At 37.7% G+C, this 17,262-nt stretch overlaps 1 protein-coding gene across 1 annotated transcript; it reads left to right on the forward strand.

Moving 5' to 3' along the window:
• Positions 1-301: 301 nt before the first annotated feature.
• On the forward strand, positions 302-12,328 carry LOC149104545 (uncharacterized). Its single transcript, XM_089271055.1, has 5 exons — positions 302-933; positions 7,887-8,146; positions 9,559-9,679; positions 10,011-10,139; positions 11,237-12,328. Exons 1-5 carry the CDS (start codon positions 864-866, stop codon positions 11,599-11,601), a joined length of 945 nt encoding a protein of 314 aa, XP_089127181.1. The 5' UTR covers positions 302-863; the 3' UTR covers positions 11,602-12,328.
• The last annotated feature ends 4,934 nt before the right edge of the window (positions 12,329-17,262 follow it).

Here is a 17,262-nt window from a genome sequence, read left to right on the forward strand (position 1 = left end):
TATTCCTAATGATGCACAAATTTGGAAAATTAAACGTACTCCTTAGGGTAACTTAGGCTATTTAGCGGGTATGAAAATATTTTTTAACGTCTGTTTGACTATGTCAGTAGATCATTCAATATAAACACATTTAAAAATGGAAACCGCATTTAATATTTAATATGTAAAATAACGATGAGTAAATTTTCAGTGAAGCTACAAAAACCAAGATATTCTCTTTGCAAAATATTGCATTTTTAGGAATTTTAGAACAGGTGTGTTTTCATGCTGCAAAAATAAAAAGTTGATTGCCATCTGGGGAGGAACTCAAATTAAAACATCTTTATATCCACTACGTCATAATATTTAATTATCTTCCTTAGCTTTCTAGGGAGCTCTCCAAAATACACAACATATTAAGAAACACGTCAAAACAATACCCCAGAGCACGCACTTAATTCAGAGCTGTGTGACATTCGAGTCGTAAATTCGAAATACAAGTGCATTTTTGTGTTTGAAGAAAGATAAAAATGTTATCTTAGTTAACATTTGGCATTTCAAATTTACCCAACCTAGCGGAACCCTTTCAAGAGTGGCTCAGTTCGATTGACAAAGTTAAAACTGAATCATGTCGGATAAATTTCAAGAGAATAGTTGCTATGGAATTGTTTGCCTACTTTTTAACTTCCTGACAACCTGCCAAAATAATCAAAATTTCCCTTAGCATAAAATGCTAGTAAAAAAACCGACGTATCATTGAATATTCAAACAACACACGACTAAAATGTTTATATCTTGGTATTATTTCTAATATATCTCTAAGTTAGTCGTCGTTGGTTGTAAACAAATTGCATTTCGAAGGTTTTATTCCATTGGTCAACGGAATGGCATTTTGCACGTGGGATGTTCCGTCCTTGTTCCTTATCTTCTTCATTGGCTCATTTTCTACGGCAGGTAAAGTGATTTGCGTCGAAGTTATAATTGGTCAGTTTTTCTAGGTATTGTACGTCCCAAGAACATACAACAATATTCTTCCTGCGGAAGATGCTGCAAGTCTGAACATGAGCGGACGTGTTGGGCCAAAAACAATAGTCTTAAATGATGCAGAGTGATTATAAATTATAAATATTATTGACTTTTGAATGCATTATCGTTAAAAGCTTTTGTCGTCTCATTCTACAACGATAGAAAAGTATGAAATTAGCATTAGAGATCTTCGTAAAGCCTTCGTAAAGCATGCTTTGCGAAGCGTGGTGAAATAAAAATTTCATAACTCTCTCTCAAATTTGGCCAACGCGCAAACGTTTTTTTTAACATTTTTACTTAACCTTGCTATTCGCCTAAGTAGTTTCCATACATTTTCGCATTTAGCAGTTGGGAGAAAGTGCGTGCATATCAGCAGTTGTATTTTCACTTACAGTAGTCATCCTCTTAAAACCGCTTAACCAGAATGCTTACTTAATAAGTATTTCAAACATGTGGAGAAAAATAGTGCTGATCGTTATTGAAGATTTAACGCTAACGCTCGAAAAAAAAAAAAAATTAAATAAAATGAATGAATAAATAAATAAATAAAATACAAATCGCAGCTCCTCGTGTAGAGAACAAAGTTGATCAATATCCAATGATCAAGGACGAGCCGATATTTTAGTCTATCCAAAGGTTTAATCTTTTCATTTTACAAGTTCCTCAACTTTCAGGAAGGAGAAAACTTCTCTACTGGAGCAGGTGCTATATTTTCCGTGTAGGTGTTAACATATTGTTTTTGAGTAAAACGTTTTCCTTTCTTTTCTTTTTTTTTTTTTTTTTTCATAATTACGGAATTATAGCTAGCGACATGCAGTCGATTCCATTTCCCTGGAAAGCTTCTTCCTTGAATTGAACGCTTCAACTTTCGGACCGAGAAAACTTTTCTTCTAGAACAGCTACGTCGTATAGATGGGCATGTAAACGTTAATTCTTGAGTAAACGTTTCTTCGATAATTGCGGGATTAGCTTAGGTCACTGAACGAACGAATTTGTGTTAGTGCTGTACATATATCGAGCGATTTTTATATCTTTTTTTCAAATTAAACTTCAACGAGCTTTTGTTTAGCATACTTGTCTCGTATTGTTCACAAAGTGGAAAAAGAACGTCTTCTCTGGAAGAATAGTTAGTTAGCTTGAGTAACATGCACGGTGGTGGGCGGACAAAAGACATCTGTTGGGTAAGTAATCCTTCTAAGAACTGCTCTTTGGTAAATTTGTTTGCGCATACAATAATGTTTCTTAAACAGCCCTTTTGGCGAGTCTTCCTTAAATAGAAATATAACCTCTTTTAGGAATGACGATGTCAAAATGTGAGAACAAACACTGGTCGCATAATGATCACAATTTCTTCAATTTTAATAACATGTTAAGGCAAAATAATTGTTGGGTTTTTTTTTTTTTTTTATCACCTTTATCTTTCTCGTTCTTTGCTTGTTGAAGACTCTAAACGATTTTTGGGAACAAAGAATCAGTCATTAGCATGGGACAAGGGATAATTTGGGATTATTTTAAGGGAACAAGTGCTGTCTGGGAACTATCAGCATAACCTTGATATTTTGAAGCAAAATTCCAAATATGCAAAGTTTTCAGACATCCGGAGAAAGTGTAAGCTTTGACCAGGAAGTCCTTTGTCATGGGCTTGATAGATGTCTTAGCACCTACTTTTCAATAACATTTAACTTGCTGTGGTATTCAACATCTAGGACTTCTCATTGCAGCGAAGGATAGTTTCAGGGAAAATGTAGAAGGGAAAACATGTGGGAAGAAAAAAACGGAAAAAAAATCATTAACGAGGGTTACATAGAGGATATTACACGGTGGCGAGAAGATATGAATTTTATGTTCAAGTGGCAAGAGCAATATCTCACGAATGAGCGCAGCGAACGGGTGAGATATTGTTCTTGCCATGAGAACATAAAATTCATATATTCGAGCTAACGTGTAATGTTCTTTTTTATTATATAGACATACTAATGACGGCGTTTTTAAAGATTTTCTGAAGATTTTCGATCACTTTCCGAAGATTTCCGAATATTCTCCAAAACTTCTCCGAAGGTTACACGAACGTTGCCGAGCATTCTCCGAAAATTCTCGAAGATTGCCAAAGATTGCCGAAGACTTTCGAGGAAGACCCGGAGATGTTTCGACCGTACACCAACGAATTTAAGTACAATTTAAGAGACAAACTTGATATCAGTGAAATCACCGATATCTTCACTAGTGAGGATATGGAAAATACGCCACTCGAGTCCCGGATGTAGTTTCGTATGAGTTTTACGAGTGGTGTATTTTCCAGTAAAACACTCATGTCCATATAATAAAATCTTGATAGACCGTCCTGTTCACAATAACAACGTTCAAACAAGTGAAAGTATACCAATAAAGAATCTTGACGCGAGACTAAATAGCGGGAAACAGAAAATCAATCATCGTTGCACTTAGTTTAAGAAAGAATCATATTTCTTACATGGAGAACCGGAATTTTAGAAATTTATTTTCTTCTATCTAAGGTTAAACTGCAAAAAAGATACGTTTTGTAATCGCTTGAGGACAGTGAATTAGCTTAACTTTGTGGGTTATTTCGAACTAGAACTAGAATGGCTCTCCTTCAAATATATTCAACCAACCTACATGTAGGCAAAATAAAATATACATTAATAATTAATTGAATAACCGAATTCTATTTCTTCATCAAAAATGCACAATTAGAATGGGAAGTTTACATGTACTAAATAATCTGTCAAGCGAAGACGTAACATGATTGATTTTTTCTGAGCGTTGTTTTAACTGTGAGCCAAATAATGCCATCTTTCATTAGTCGCTGTTAGCTTTTGTTGGAGCTTAATTCGACCAGACATCACTGGTGCTTAGACAGCGCTGGTGCTTATTCAATACTGCATTGACTTGTATCTGGGTCTTATTAAGTGGAGACGTCCGCCGCAGGTTAAGAATGAGTTTTTCTGTGCTTTTCGTTCTCGTGTCATGGATTTCAGTAATCCCTTGTCCAACTCGGGCGCAGGGTGAGTTTGAAAATTTCCTTTTTACCTGCTTTGTATTTTATAGATGCTATCCTTATTCAGGTTTCTTCAGTTGGGCTAAAGATGGCAGTTAAATTAGGATTATTGATAATTATTGAGAATCACATCCTTTCCATTCTGACTTACGCAGAGTCGGCGCCATATTTCTCCATGCTGTATTAATATTGTCAAGTGGTGGACACGTCAAGAGAATAAAGAAAATCAAGCATATAATCCATTGATATTGTCACAATATTCTGTCCAATTTTGAAAATTAAGAGATATCTAAGCTGGCCTATCTACTTCTGGTCGTGATCAAGGGTTAGTTTGAAGTCTTCCGTTTGAATCGGGGGCCAACACATTTGCTGATGATCTCCAATTAGCCGTAGATTTAGAAGCGATGTGATTAAATGCTACAAGCATTTTTGTTCATAACCATTTCATTCTGGGAAATTACCTACTGTCAGCATATAAAGCTGTTGACATTATGATGGCCCGAGTAAAGAGAATTCATATTTTGATAATAGAAATGAACGAATGATCTTTCGTCGTTTTCTCGTATTTTTTTTCCCCAACGAAAAGGAAAATAAAACATTGTAGCATACATTAACTTTAATTCAAGATCGTAAAGCAGGGGATAGTCAGCTACTTAAGAAGCAAACGTCTCCAGCGTCTCTACCAAGTTACAGAAACACTCGTGAAAGTAACAAGAAAATAAGTATGGAATAACATCCATAGGAACACAGAATTTTTTTTTTTTTCATTTGTAATAACTAAAACGGCCGTGATCCTGATGATTACCACCACTAATTTAAAATAACAATACACTTACCAGTGGTTGTTTAAGCGAAAATTCCAACGAGAAGTTTGCAGGGGTTTGACGCAATAGTAAAACTATTATCGAATTAAATGCGAATTGTTTTGTAAAAAGATTTAAACCCGGATGAGTTTCCCTCTACCAAAACCGTTTTGACTAAAACTGTAGCTAAAAACAGTTCATGATTCAAATCCAATATAGACGTCGTGTCTCGTATTAATTAGCCATTTCCATGTCACCCTAATTTCAGTCTTGTAGCACGGAAATTTTCCATAAGACATGATCAGACCTCTCAGTCCACAAAAGCTAATACTTCGAGAGGAGGATTTATTCTTCTGCCACAGAGCGAAATTTCGGGTCCCACAACTATTATTTATTTTTTTTTTTTTTCTTAAGGTTACCGTATACCTTCAGGGGTGTCTCGCGTCCAAGCGATGTAGCGCGTCCGGTTTAAGCTGTAGATACCTCAAGCCCTATATCAAATTAAAGCTTATAGAGCTGGCTATCGAGCCATGCCAAAAATTTTGAAATAAAATGAACTGCCGATTTTTTCACGGCCACTAAATGCGAGCGTCCTAATCATCTTTTGGAAGATACAAGTCAAAGCGAATTTTGTTTTTCGCCAATTTATTTTTTTTCTCGGTTTCAGGGCAAAAAGCGCTAAAAAAGCGTGTCTGCGTTTTGCCACATTCAATTGCAATAAAAAGTTACAGAACATTTTCGAAACAGGATTTAAAAAATGTGAAGCGATCGTACAAAAAATGCTCTCGGAGAAAAAATATTTCGAAATAAACAATTCGCAGACACGTTTTTGTTTTTTATATGTTAATCTAGCTACTGTCCAAATTTGAGGGCAATCAAACAAATCCCCTTTGAGTTGTAACTCTTTAAAGTGTCTGCTTCAAGCGAAAAAATTTATTCGAGAAAACAGCGTTAATAAAAATCTCTTCCTTCGCAAACAAACTCCACCCACAAACGCCTTCAATTGGGTTCTCAGATCACTGAGCCAATCAGCGAAAGGAAAATTTACTACCATTAACTCGCGGTGAAATCTCCAAAAAACCCCTTGTGTTTCGCAATGCGCTCAAGGCGGAGAGATAATTTTTCTGTAGCTCGGTTTTTCCTGAAGCTGGTCTGGCAAAATGAGGAAGACGAAAAAGGATACGAACGCTAGAGTGGCTGGGCGACGAGAACAAACTGAACAAAAGAAAGCGCGGTGGAGCAAATGTGCATGGATAATATTCCCATGGATCTCAATGAGTTGGACGATTCATCGGTATCGGGCTCAACAAAAGAGTCACTGTAAACGTCGCTGTTACCGCTGTCGAATTCCCAAATTTTTACAGAACCTTTCTCTTCTCTTGACTCGATCTTTTTGTCCGCTTGATACGATAGCTATAGCTTCATCCGCGAGGCCAACTTTCTCCTCTTCACTCATTGATGTGCTTTCATTCGTTCTTCGCTTTTTCGAACTGGTAAACAGAGTTTTCCGTGGTCCATGTTTACTTATAACTTAATAGAATTACACCTAATACGAAAAATGTTTGGATTAAGAATGCTGATTAACTGAGTAGCCAACCAATTCATGGTATCCATATCGGTAATATTCCCGCGAATGTAGTCTCGGTTGATTGCGTACACGTTATAGGGCTGTCAATCAAGAGGGAACTTTTACTTCCGGCCATAACGTAAAACCTCCATTTCTCCGCCAATATAAAGTCTTTTTCAATTTTGTTTTCAGAAATCAGAGATTACTCTTCGACCATTACTTTGAACCAAAAATCCAAATTTGAAGAAAATTGCCGATCTGAAGGTATACTGTAACCTTAACTAAACTTAAAAAGCTTGATCAGCACTCTCTATTGTCAGAATATTATTATGGTGTCTTAATAGACAGGTGGCAAAACCACCGTGGATATTCATAACACCAAATTCATATTCATACCACCAAATTCTCACAAGGACAGTAACTGAGAAATGTGGGATGCTTAAATAGGAGAATTTACATTTGATATCGACAAGGGGAAGATTAAAAAGCAAACCGTCACTCGCACTTTAAAAAATCGATTTTAAGTTTCAGACCTTTTTTACGTTCTTTGCTAAATATTTCTAAATTATGACTTCGAGGTGTCCAGTCTTCAAAATATTGGTAGTTTGTTATTCCATTTAAACAACAAGTAAGCGATTAATGAAACAGCGTCGAATGTTTAAGAAAGAATTCACCTGAGGTACGAGTAACATGTAAACAAACTCTTTGTACTGAGATTATTTACATCGTGTTGCAAACTTCTGTTTGACTGTTTTAAAATTATTCTGAAAAATTAATTATTTCTAACAAACTACATAGAGAAAAAACACTTGAAAGTACTGGTGAAGTGAAACTAATGATATAATTTTACCCGCGTTTGCATTATTTTTTTGAACTGTGAAATTTATTTTATCTAGTTCCCATAAATAAGATGTTATCAGTGTTATTCAAGGCACCTAGTTTATATATCTTAAGCTTTAGGAAAATGTAAAAGGGACTGAAAAGTACCTAAAATTAATCTGGTCCACTAAAAACTGAAATTTCTCAATTTACTATCGCATTTCCTCGTAAATTCTTCATAAAAAAGCGATGACACTGAAAGGTGAACTCTGAAATAAATCATGTAGTTGTCATGGATCCTTACAAGACTTAGCAAGCGGGAAAGAAAATTGCGACTACACTCTTAGCTCCCCGTTAAAGAAGTTATTCCATATTTATTTGGTATCACAACAATAACGAACCGGTTAGAAATTATAGTTTCACCGATTTGTTTGTACAAAGGTCTGGCAAAAAAATCAATCTTGTGCGTGGAGAGTAAAGCGAAATAAAGATATACTGCATGTTGATGGGAGATACTAGGCGGGAACATAAGCCAGCATCACGCACTCCTAAATTACTCTGTTCTTTTTAAATGTTTGACTATGTATTTTTGTTTCAGACTTTAATTATAAAAGCCTGTTTCAAATTTTCTTTTATTTATTATAAGCTCTAGGTAAACATGTTTATATTTTTTCAGATGGAAGACGTGAGCTGTACTTTCCAACCCACTATTTCTATGCTGAGAAACGTTTAGTGAACCACTCGATAAAAACCATGACTGTCAAGGACTTGGACGAGTGTGAATACCGTTGCTACCTAGATGCAAACTGTGTCAGTCTTAATATTAGGAACAAAGATCCTGACGGAACACATAAATGTGAGTTGAATAACTCCACTCACTTGGAGCATGACAGCGATCTGAAGGACGACAAGCTTTACTACTATCGTGGCGCCGAAGTAAGCAACTACGAAATTTTTAACTCTGCGCCCTCAATTACTTTTTTAGACTGTATATTACCACCGGAAGCTCTCACTCGCAAACGTTTCGGGCTCAGCCAGGCAATGAGAGCAAGCAGGCCTAAAGCCAGAAACAACAAGCGGGGCCTCAGAAGAGAACGCAAGTCATCTTTGCCGGGAGGAAGGGCTTCGAGGAGGAGGGACGGGGGGGGGGGTGGAGGGAGGCGAAAGTCTGTTGTTTAAACGAAGAAAATGAACGAGAGAGTACAATTGCAGGATAAAACTGACCTATACATATCCAACTGGTATATACATATATAACGAATAATCCCATGGCTCTTGACACAGTTTGGCCAACTGATTTTTAACCTTTTTCTTACTGATTATTGCAGTCTGTTGATGAACAGAAATTTAAAAGGCGACTTCTTTTGTTTCAAACACGAGTAGGATCGTCCTAGTCATGCAGGAAATATAATCACCGGAAGCTTTCTGAACAAAGTCTCTCGAACTAACTGCCAATCAATTTTAGAATATTGCAATCGATATAAGATACTGTACTGCAACAAAATACTCTTTAGGCTAAAGAGTCGTTGTCGTTATAGGTTTTATGTAAATTTGGTTGCATTGGAATTAGGCGATACGTCCAAAATATCCCAGTATTTTATCAGAAATTTAATGGCTTGGATCACACTCGGGTTTTGTTTAATAATACCTCCATTTTCTTCCGCCTTTTGTCGGGTAACAAAATCTCAGTTTTAAAAGTAAAGAAGAGCTGTACTTAACCTTGCGCGTTCTTAATTTCGCGACTTCAGGATTTGATGTTAAGAAAAATACATTAAGTTTCGCAAAAGTACGTCGACAAAGGTCAAATAACACTTGATGAGGCAATTGCTCGACTTCGTAAATTTATTACCGTAGTTAATTTCGCGAGTGTTTTTTGCGAGTCGTAAAATTCGGGAAAAATCACGAAAATTAATAGTCGCGAAAAAACTGAGAGCGCGAAAAAATATGGGAACTTTAATACCAGATAATGTAAGAAATAATCCTTGGCTAGTTTTAAATGATGTTTAGTCGCGGGTTCATTGGTAATCGGCTGATTATTTTTCCTTGAAAATATCCAGTCTTTATGTGGTCTTGCTTTCAACTAATTAGAATTCTTCCTCCGATTCACCGTCATCTTTAGCTTCTAAATTCACAAAAACCTGTTTAGTACAGTCATAAAATTTCCATTTGTAGGCTACTTCTGGGGAAACGGGATCCTCGGATAAGGAACTGGGAGATTAAAACAATGGGAAAGCTGTGAAATTAAATGTACTTGTGAAATTTGTTTCCTGCAATCGCGAAATGCAGCTTCCAGATTCTCGCGAAAATTAGTGAGAATAAGCTAGCTAATTTTTGTTACTTTGATTTAGAATCATTGTGGAAAGCCCCAGGAGAAGTGCCAAAACAACGCAACTTGTCTGTCCGGTTTTACAAGTAAGAAATATCGATGTGTGTGCAGTCCTGGTTTTGAGGGCGAAAACTGCGAAGGCGGTAGGTATAAAAGATATCTTCAGTCGTAACAAGAGAAACAAAAAAAACATCTTATCTTGTAGGAACTTTTAAGCAAGCCAAGAGATATTATTATGCTAAAAATGACTTTCCATGTCTTACTACAACGAAAACCCAGAGGGTGCTTCTGTCCACCTACTCCTCCCTTGCACTACGGTCGGGGTACGAGTGAGGAAAAATAGCAGAGCATGACTCACAATGCTTAACACACAGAGTCAGTTTCAAAAACCGATGGGTTAGAAAACCGGCGGAAAAAATCACATATTTGACCGTTGGCTTAAATATAATAATTATATCACATTCTATCTCCTAGATATCGATGAGTGTGATGCCCAGAACGACCCATGTGCTGCCGTTGCTAACTCTGTGTGCAGTAATACGCATGGATCGTACTATTGCAAGTGCAAAGATGGATTCGTAAAGAACGGTGCAATCTGTGAAGGTGCAATATAATTTGGTTCATAACATGAGTATCCTTACGTTGCTTAAAATTAGTTACAACCTGTCCGTAAGGAGTTGCTATCCGCTCCATCCCCCATTATGTGTAAGACACACCTAATTTTCGTATTCTCGATGTTGGACTGGAACTACAATCGTTGACAAAAGTCCATGGGACACGTATGTAATATAACGAATTATTTGTGTTTTAGAACTGACGTTTGACAGAAAAAAAACAAAAACAAAAACAAAAACAAAACAAAACAAAAAAAAAAACGCTGCTATATCCTTTAAAAACGCGTTGCTGTTCCCCCTTCCCACCCAACACAATGTTGAAAATCAGGTAAAATTGCAGGTACTAGTTTTCAACATTGTATGGGAGGTGGGGGGCGAGGTTAGGCAGGTGAAGTTGTATTTGCCTCTGGCGTGTGAGCAAAAGCGCCAAAAGAGCAAATTTGTGCCAAGACTTTTGTCCATGATTGTAGCTTGCGACTGCGGCTAAGGCGGGGAGTATTTTCAAATGCAAATGACTTTAATCTCCTTTTGATGATATTCCCCCACACGAGCCTCCATTGCAAGCTACAACCATGGTCACAAGCGTTAGAAATCGTCATTCTTTTCGCGTTTTGCCCCTCCCTACCCCATGTGTAATGTTGACATAACACTTAAGTCCAACACAAGTTTGCATTATACCATTTTCCAACATGGAAAGGGGAATGAGGCTGACACTCATTCTGTAGATATAACGGTTATAAGTTCATGTTCTGGCAAATTTTCCAACACATGCAATTTGTCCATGATTGCCGTTCCAGTGCAATACCGAGAATACGAAAATGTTCTATTAGTACATCTCTTGCTGTTTCACGTGATTTACACCCATGGAAATTTAGTTCTTTTATGTATTTCATACGTTCAACGAAAAATCGGAGAGCATTAAATGCGCTAAAGTTTCTCTTGACTGCGCATCGAGCAACCCTATTATGCACGCTAAAGGATGAATCAATTCTTAATTACGTATTTCATTGTGTCACTTTTTCGCAATTGTTCCAATGTTTTTCTGTTTATCACATATTTATTTACACATTTGTCTATTTCCTTTAGTTGATGTATGTCACTGGCAAAATTACAAAAGTCTGTCCGATGCAGAAAGAAAATATGACTACGTAACAGTAAACCAGAAATGTGACAAAACACTCAATGGCTGGTATCGCTTCCAAGGAGCTGCAGGCACAAAAATGGCGACCATATGTCTACCGACGAACCGTTGTGATGCAGCCTATCCTATCTGGTTGAATGGTAGTCATCCTACAGTGGCTGAGGGTAAAGTCACAAGAAACGTCTGTATTTATAAGTCTGCCTGTTGTGACATATTCTTCCCCATTCAAGTAAAGAACTGCAGCTCCTACTACATCTACAAGTTGGTTCACCCATGGAACTGTCCCGCCCGTTACTGCAGTACTGACTAATCCAGTTACAAATGACGTTACTGTAAAACCTAGACATTGCGTGACAGCTCTATACGTTTACTTTCATTGGTCTTTTTTTCTTTGCGATTACTAACAGGCCCGGGAACCCGAAAAACAAGCAAATGGAACTAGAGAAGGAATTTGCTTAGCATTAGACCTTTTACGACTGGGCGGCTTCTTGCCTCATTTCAGACCATGTGATGATACTCTTGAAAATTCTTCCTTTCAAATTTTCAAATTGTCCCGTGTATGTGAATACATAATTTTTAGATGGATAAAAGAACAATTCTCCAGAGAATGTCACGTGGTCTGTTATGGGAAAACAAACCGCCCAAGCGAAAAAGGCTTATTAAAGACAATATTATATTATGGGGTGATACCTCAATGTTGGGCCTTACAAGTACTAGTATTCCTACACAGATTGTTTCATGTTGTAGAAATCATGGGGGTTGAGGGGCACGACGTTAACAATTTTCGGTCAAAATATCTTCTTTACAGCTAGATTTTTCTGTTTGTTCTCTGTCGTTCTTGCGTTTTGGAAGGAGAGACTGCAAGCTGCACATGATTTTTTTTAACGGATTTTCTTTTTATTACCAATTGTATTCTTGCTATACAACTGTAGTACTATAGCACACGTGACTCCACTCTCACTCGAGTGATGTCGCGCGGAATGAAGTATATCATGTACAACACTTTACTAATAATACTAATTTAGAGGCATTCCAAAGATCGTTCAATGTCAAGATTGATAACATTCAGCCTGAGTCGACCATACCAGACTCAAGTTGTTAATCAAGCGCGTAACCAAGGAACGACCAATAAGAACATGCGTCAAACCGGACGAAATTCCAGCTCCATTACAATGTCTCTTGAGAGTTTTTCACCTCTTTTCTTATCATTTGTAGCTGTTCTCTAATATTCACAATGCGGTAAAAAGGTATGCACCCATTTCTAGATTTTTCCTGAACGATGGCCACTTCCAACTAAATCCTTTTCCTCAAACCAAGGGTCCAGTTGGAACATTTGAGGTATAAAGAACATCGTTCAGACTGCTCGGGCATTTTTTTGTTTCATTATTAATTCCCTCGATGCTAACTGGACGGCATTAGAGCGTGAATCACGTTTTCTTACACCATGAAAGTAAGCGCACAAGCTGGAGTCACTCTGAAAAACAAAAACAAAAAATTATTAATAATAAGGACAGACAGTTGCTAGTTGCTTCTTTGATTGTTTATTGACTTCACAATTTAGTTTCGAGCTGGCTTGTTTGTTGGTAATATCTTTTTTTTTTCGTGTTTCCTAGTTTTCGTGTTTGTGTGTTTGTTTGTTCGTTTATGTTTGTTACTTTGCTTATTTGTTCGTTTGCTTCTTTTGATGTCTGTTTCCTAGTCTGCATGCTTGATATCTTGTTTTAATGTTTGCTTCTTTCCTTTGTTTGTTTGTTTGTTTGTTTGTTTGTTTTGTTTTTATTTCCTTTTCCATCTTGCTGCTTTGTTGTCTGTGTTTGCTTGTAACATTTAATTATTTTTGCTCTTTCTTTCACTGGTGTTTTTGTTTCAAACATTGTTAACCACGTCAAGTGAATGAATCGTTGAATTATTGCGCCTTTAAAAAGCACGCGAACTCTGAAGCTCAGTCAAACCTCAACTAAGTTGTTGTTGTTTTTTTTTTTCCCGCTGCTGTCAATAATAATGACAAGGAGATAAGGAGATAAGATAAAGAGACCGCTTAATAGCGACAACGGACATTTTCTGTATACCAAGTGACAAGTTCATATACAAAGTTGACCGCGTTTTACAGACACTGGTTATCTGAGCACTGCAGACTTTCATAATTATGCACCAATTCTAATGTGTTAGAAAATGAAAGCTTCTAATTTCACTAAACTTACGATAATAAATGAGTATTGACGCTCTTGCACTTGACAAGGGAACTTTAAATTGAATGCGAGACATTTGTATATTTGTTCTTCAGTTACATATATTAAATAGATATTTTGGAAGTAGATTTTAATTCAGTAAATTCTTATGTATATAATTCTAGATAAGATAGGTTTATACTCAATACTTTTTGCCATTTTTTTCTGTTACAATAAATTGTAATTTAGAGCGTCCTCAATTAGCTCTGTTAAGCTAAATACATCAGCACTGTGAAATAAAGTTATGATTTATTTACACATCAAAAAAACATGTGTTCGCTAAGTCTATTATGAGAACCCGGTTAATACGGACACCCGAGTAATGTAGAAATTTTTGCATATCTGTTCCATGGTGCTCTACAAAAGCCTAACATGCACGCTGTACTGCGACTAGCAGCAGGCTGACCGGTTGCCTATTTACAAAGTGTGAAGAGGTAATAACTACCTCTTCACAAATTATTTCGCGACTACCAAGAACAAATCGAGTATAACATGTAGCAACATAGAGGACTTCAACGCAAGGCATTGAGATTACCAAACATGCTGCTTTTTCCCAAAAAAACAAAACAAAACAAAACAAAACAAAACAAAATCGGTAAATGAAACCTTAGAAGTAGGAATTAATGCATTTGTCATTCGGAGGAACTAAACTGTACGTGACAGTGAAAGAGAAAGTAAATATTTTTTCTGTTGGTATGAAATACACGTGTGTCGCTTAAGACTAGTTTATTGAGTCTTTGGTTGTAAGGTTGGTTAGACAGTTGTTAAGCATGGATCTGAGCTTTTCTATTTTAAAATTTTATGAGCACTAGTTTATATCTGAAGGTCTGTGAATGCTTTAATTACCTCTAACCCGCAGCTCGCTGGGTTTTAGGGTTTTGGGATCAGGCGATTACGCAAGCTTTATCACCTGAGTGCTACTTTAATTCAATTTTGTTGCGCACCTTACAGCTAGTATATTATTTGAGTTATGCAAGGCTACACGACAGGCAGTAAACATTGCGGCTCACGATTTGAACTGCACAGCAATTCCTGAATACGAGTCGCAGATGTAAATAACAAATCACAGATACCGTCACGCCAGCAAGAGTGACCAAAACTGCAATCCTGGTCCCTATTACTGGGATTTGACAACAACGCGGGGAAACGCAAACAAGAATGCATGTTTTCAGACTTTGTGGTAATTGTGGTAATTTGGGATTATTGGATATGTCAAAAAGTCATCTTACCTTAGAGCATTAGGAACCAGTCCCTTGTAAAATCCTTTCACCCCTTCGTATCTATAATTTTGAAATGGAACACGAAGGAAGATGCTACGTTAAGACGACAATGATATAACTACAGTGACACGCCTCGCATTACCCAGTCAAGCTTAAGACACCTGCTGGGTTTGAAAAAGCGTCCCTCTGCTGATTCTGACAAGTAATACTAATAATTCTCTACTTCTAAAAGGTGTCGCCCCCCGAGGGGGGGGGGGGGGGAGGGGGGAGAGGGGTACTCCCAGAAAAATTGGGTGGGGGTGTGCGGCCCGCTTCCCAAAACCCTTACCCTATATATTTATGACCAAATTCTGCAATATTCGCTACCCTATTTATGACCTGATCAAAAATCGAAACCCTATTTATGACCTGACCCTTAACTTAAAACCCTGTTTCAGACCTGCGTATTAATTAGTTTCCTAGTTCAGACCAATGTTAAATTACTGTAAACATAATTTGTGAAGGGCTTTTGTTAATTTTCTTTTCGATAATGATGAAAAAGTGGCTTCTTCTTAAAAACATACCCATATCAAGGTTAGAGTGCAAAAACCACACCCTATTTATAACCAAAATGACCAAAATCAGCTTAAATCGATATCCTATTTATGACCAAAACGGCTGAAAAACCATACCCTTTGGGGCCGCACGTATCTATATAGCTCATGTAAGGGAGTACCCCCCGGAGAGTGTCGGTTGTATAAATGCATTTTAATGGAGCGTGCTTTCCACTACATCCACAATTTCGGTTTGAATTTCCAAACTGGCAATTCCCGAGTGGAACAGCATTTTTCATAATTTCCAGACTATGGTATGGCCAAATTTTGTCGAGTTTCTCCCCGTGGATTTCCGTTCCATTTTATTTTGCACGCAGAATTTTTTTCGAATTTCTTAGTTGAATGCTGGTTCGCTCTTCGAAAATTTAACGATTCTCGGAATTTCCAGAGACTTTGGTAGAACATTTCCGTACCATTTGCCTGGATTTGGAAATTCAGGAACTTTTAACTCAAGTCGCATCTGATAGCGCCGAAAATTTCATTAACTACATGTACGCACTACTGATCTATTAACACAGACGACGTGATCAATGGAAAAGCGAAGTTAAGATGGACCTCTCTTGCCCGCTTAGGATCCGAAGTAAGGATGGACCCTTTCTGGCTCCAATAACGGAGAACGGAGGAGGGGAAGGGGGGGGGGGGGGGAGGAGGGAGAGGAAGAACTTTCAGCCCCCTGGGCCTTATATCTTTTCAGGCGTGAGGGGCAAGAGAGGAGCCCCTTTCCTAGTTGTTCTACTGAAGACGTCCCTAGCCACACTGCTCAACAATTAATTTTTTAGAGGAGATTACAACTTAAAGACAGTCAACAGACATCCACTGTTAGCTTAAGTCGAACAAAATAACCATTAGCCATTTAATTTCATTGTTTCTCGCTGAGTGAGAGATCTTGACTGGACTCACCTGAACGTTTTTCGTACTATGTCCACTGCTCCTTTGTACTCGGCCATTGTGCAATGATTCTTAACATTAGAAAATTGACAATTGCAATAGTTCAGTTCAGGTATCGTGACTTAACATAGGGCCCTCCCCTCAGCCAACACCGCCATCTTTTGAATCTATTCTTTAAAATAAGGTCTGTTCTTCCCATGACGCGTGGCTCGAGCTTTATTCGACCGACAAAGAATACCATTTAAAACGGAAATGAGAGCATATTTCTTGTTACTTTTTTGTTTTTATTTCTTCTCGAGAGTGCACCCAAAAAGATACTCTGACGGCAAAAAGTAGTGTGAACATCCTAAGTGAGACCAAAATCCGAGATTTACACCCCTAAGCGAGACGACGAGCATCCCTGACCTTTTGAAATCAAATGGGAGTCCCCGCCCACCTCCAACCCCTCCTTACTTTACCAGCATTTACTTTAAAAGCCTGAACATTAAATTACAATAAGCGAGGGACAAACAGCTAAAAAATGCAATGATTTTACTGTACATGCAGCTCAAATAGCCTCGTTTAACAGTTGAACACCACACAGTGCTAGGTTACCTTGTCTCGCTTGTTAACCTCTTCTGCAATCCCTGACAAAAGTAGTTGGGACAGTTGCACAAGATCACGTATCCCCCATCTCCCCTAATCAATGCTGGAAAATGTCGCGTTTTTCTCAACAAAAAAGGGACAAAATCACCTGATTATCAACATTGTAAGTGAATGAGGGGCGGGGGAGAGGGGGAGGGGGGAAGGGAGAACTTGCTTTGTGTCCCAACGTTTTTGTCTGGAATTGTCTGAAAGAAGAATTTAAAGAATGTCAAACCACTCGCTGTAAAACAAGTTGGAGAAAAGGGGTAGTTGTACTATCTCGCGGGTACAGCTAACGAGCGCTACTAAAAAGAAACAGCATGCAACGACATGTTTTACCTGGGTAGGCGCCAAAAATCGTAAAGTCATATTTTTAAATGACCTTCTACGGTAGGCGATCGATAAGTCCGTAAAATAA

The sequence above is a fragment of the Orbicella faveolata genome, unplaced genomic scaffold, assembly GCF_042242905.1.
Source record: "Orbicella faveolata isolate gen_17 unplaced genomic scaffold, um_ofav_v1 contig_34, whole genome shotgun sequence".
In the NCBI taxonomy this organism is placed as follows: domain Eukaryota; kingdom Metazoa; phylum Cnidaria; class Anthozoa; order Scleractinia; family Merulinidae; genus Orbicella; species Orbicella faveolata.

What these genes read in the sequence shown, in the direction of transcription:
- LOC149104545 (XM_089271055.1), top strand. Translation starts at nt 864, where the DNA reads ATGGCATTTTGCACGTGGGATGTTCCGTCCTTGTTCCTTATCTTCTTC. An exon ending in ACTACTATCGTGGCGCCGAA is followed by an intron (nt 8,147 to 9,558) that starts GTAAGCAACTAC and finishes ACTTTGATTTAG; the next exon opens with AATCATTGTGGAAAGCCCCA. An exon ending in GAACGGTGCAATCTGTGAAG is followed by an intron (nt 10,140 to 11,236) that starts GTGCAATATAAT and finishes TATTTCCTTTAG; the next exon opens with TTGATGTATGTCACTGGCAA.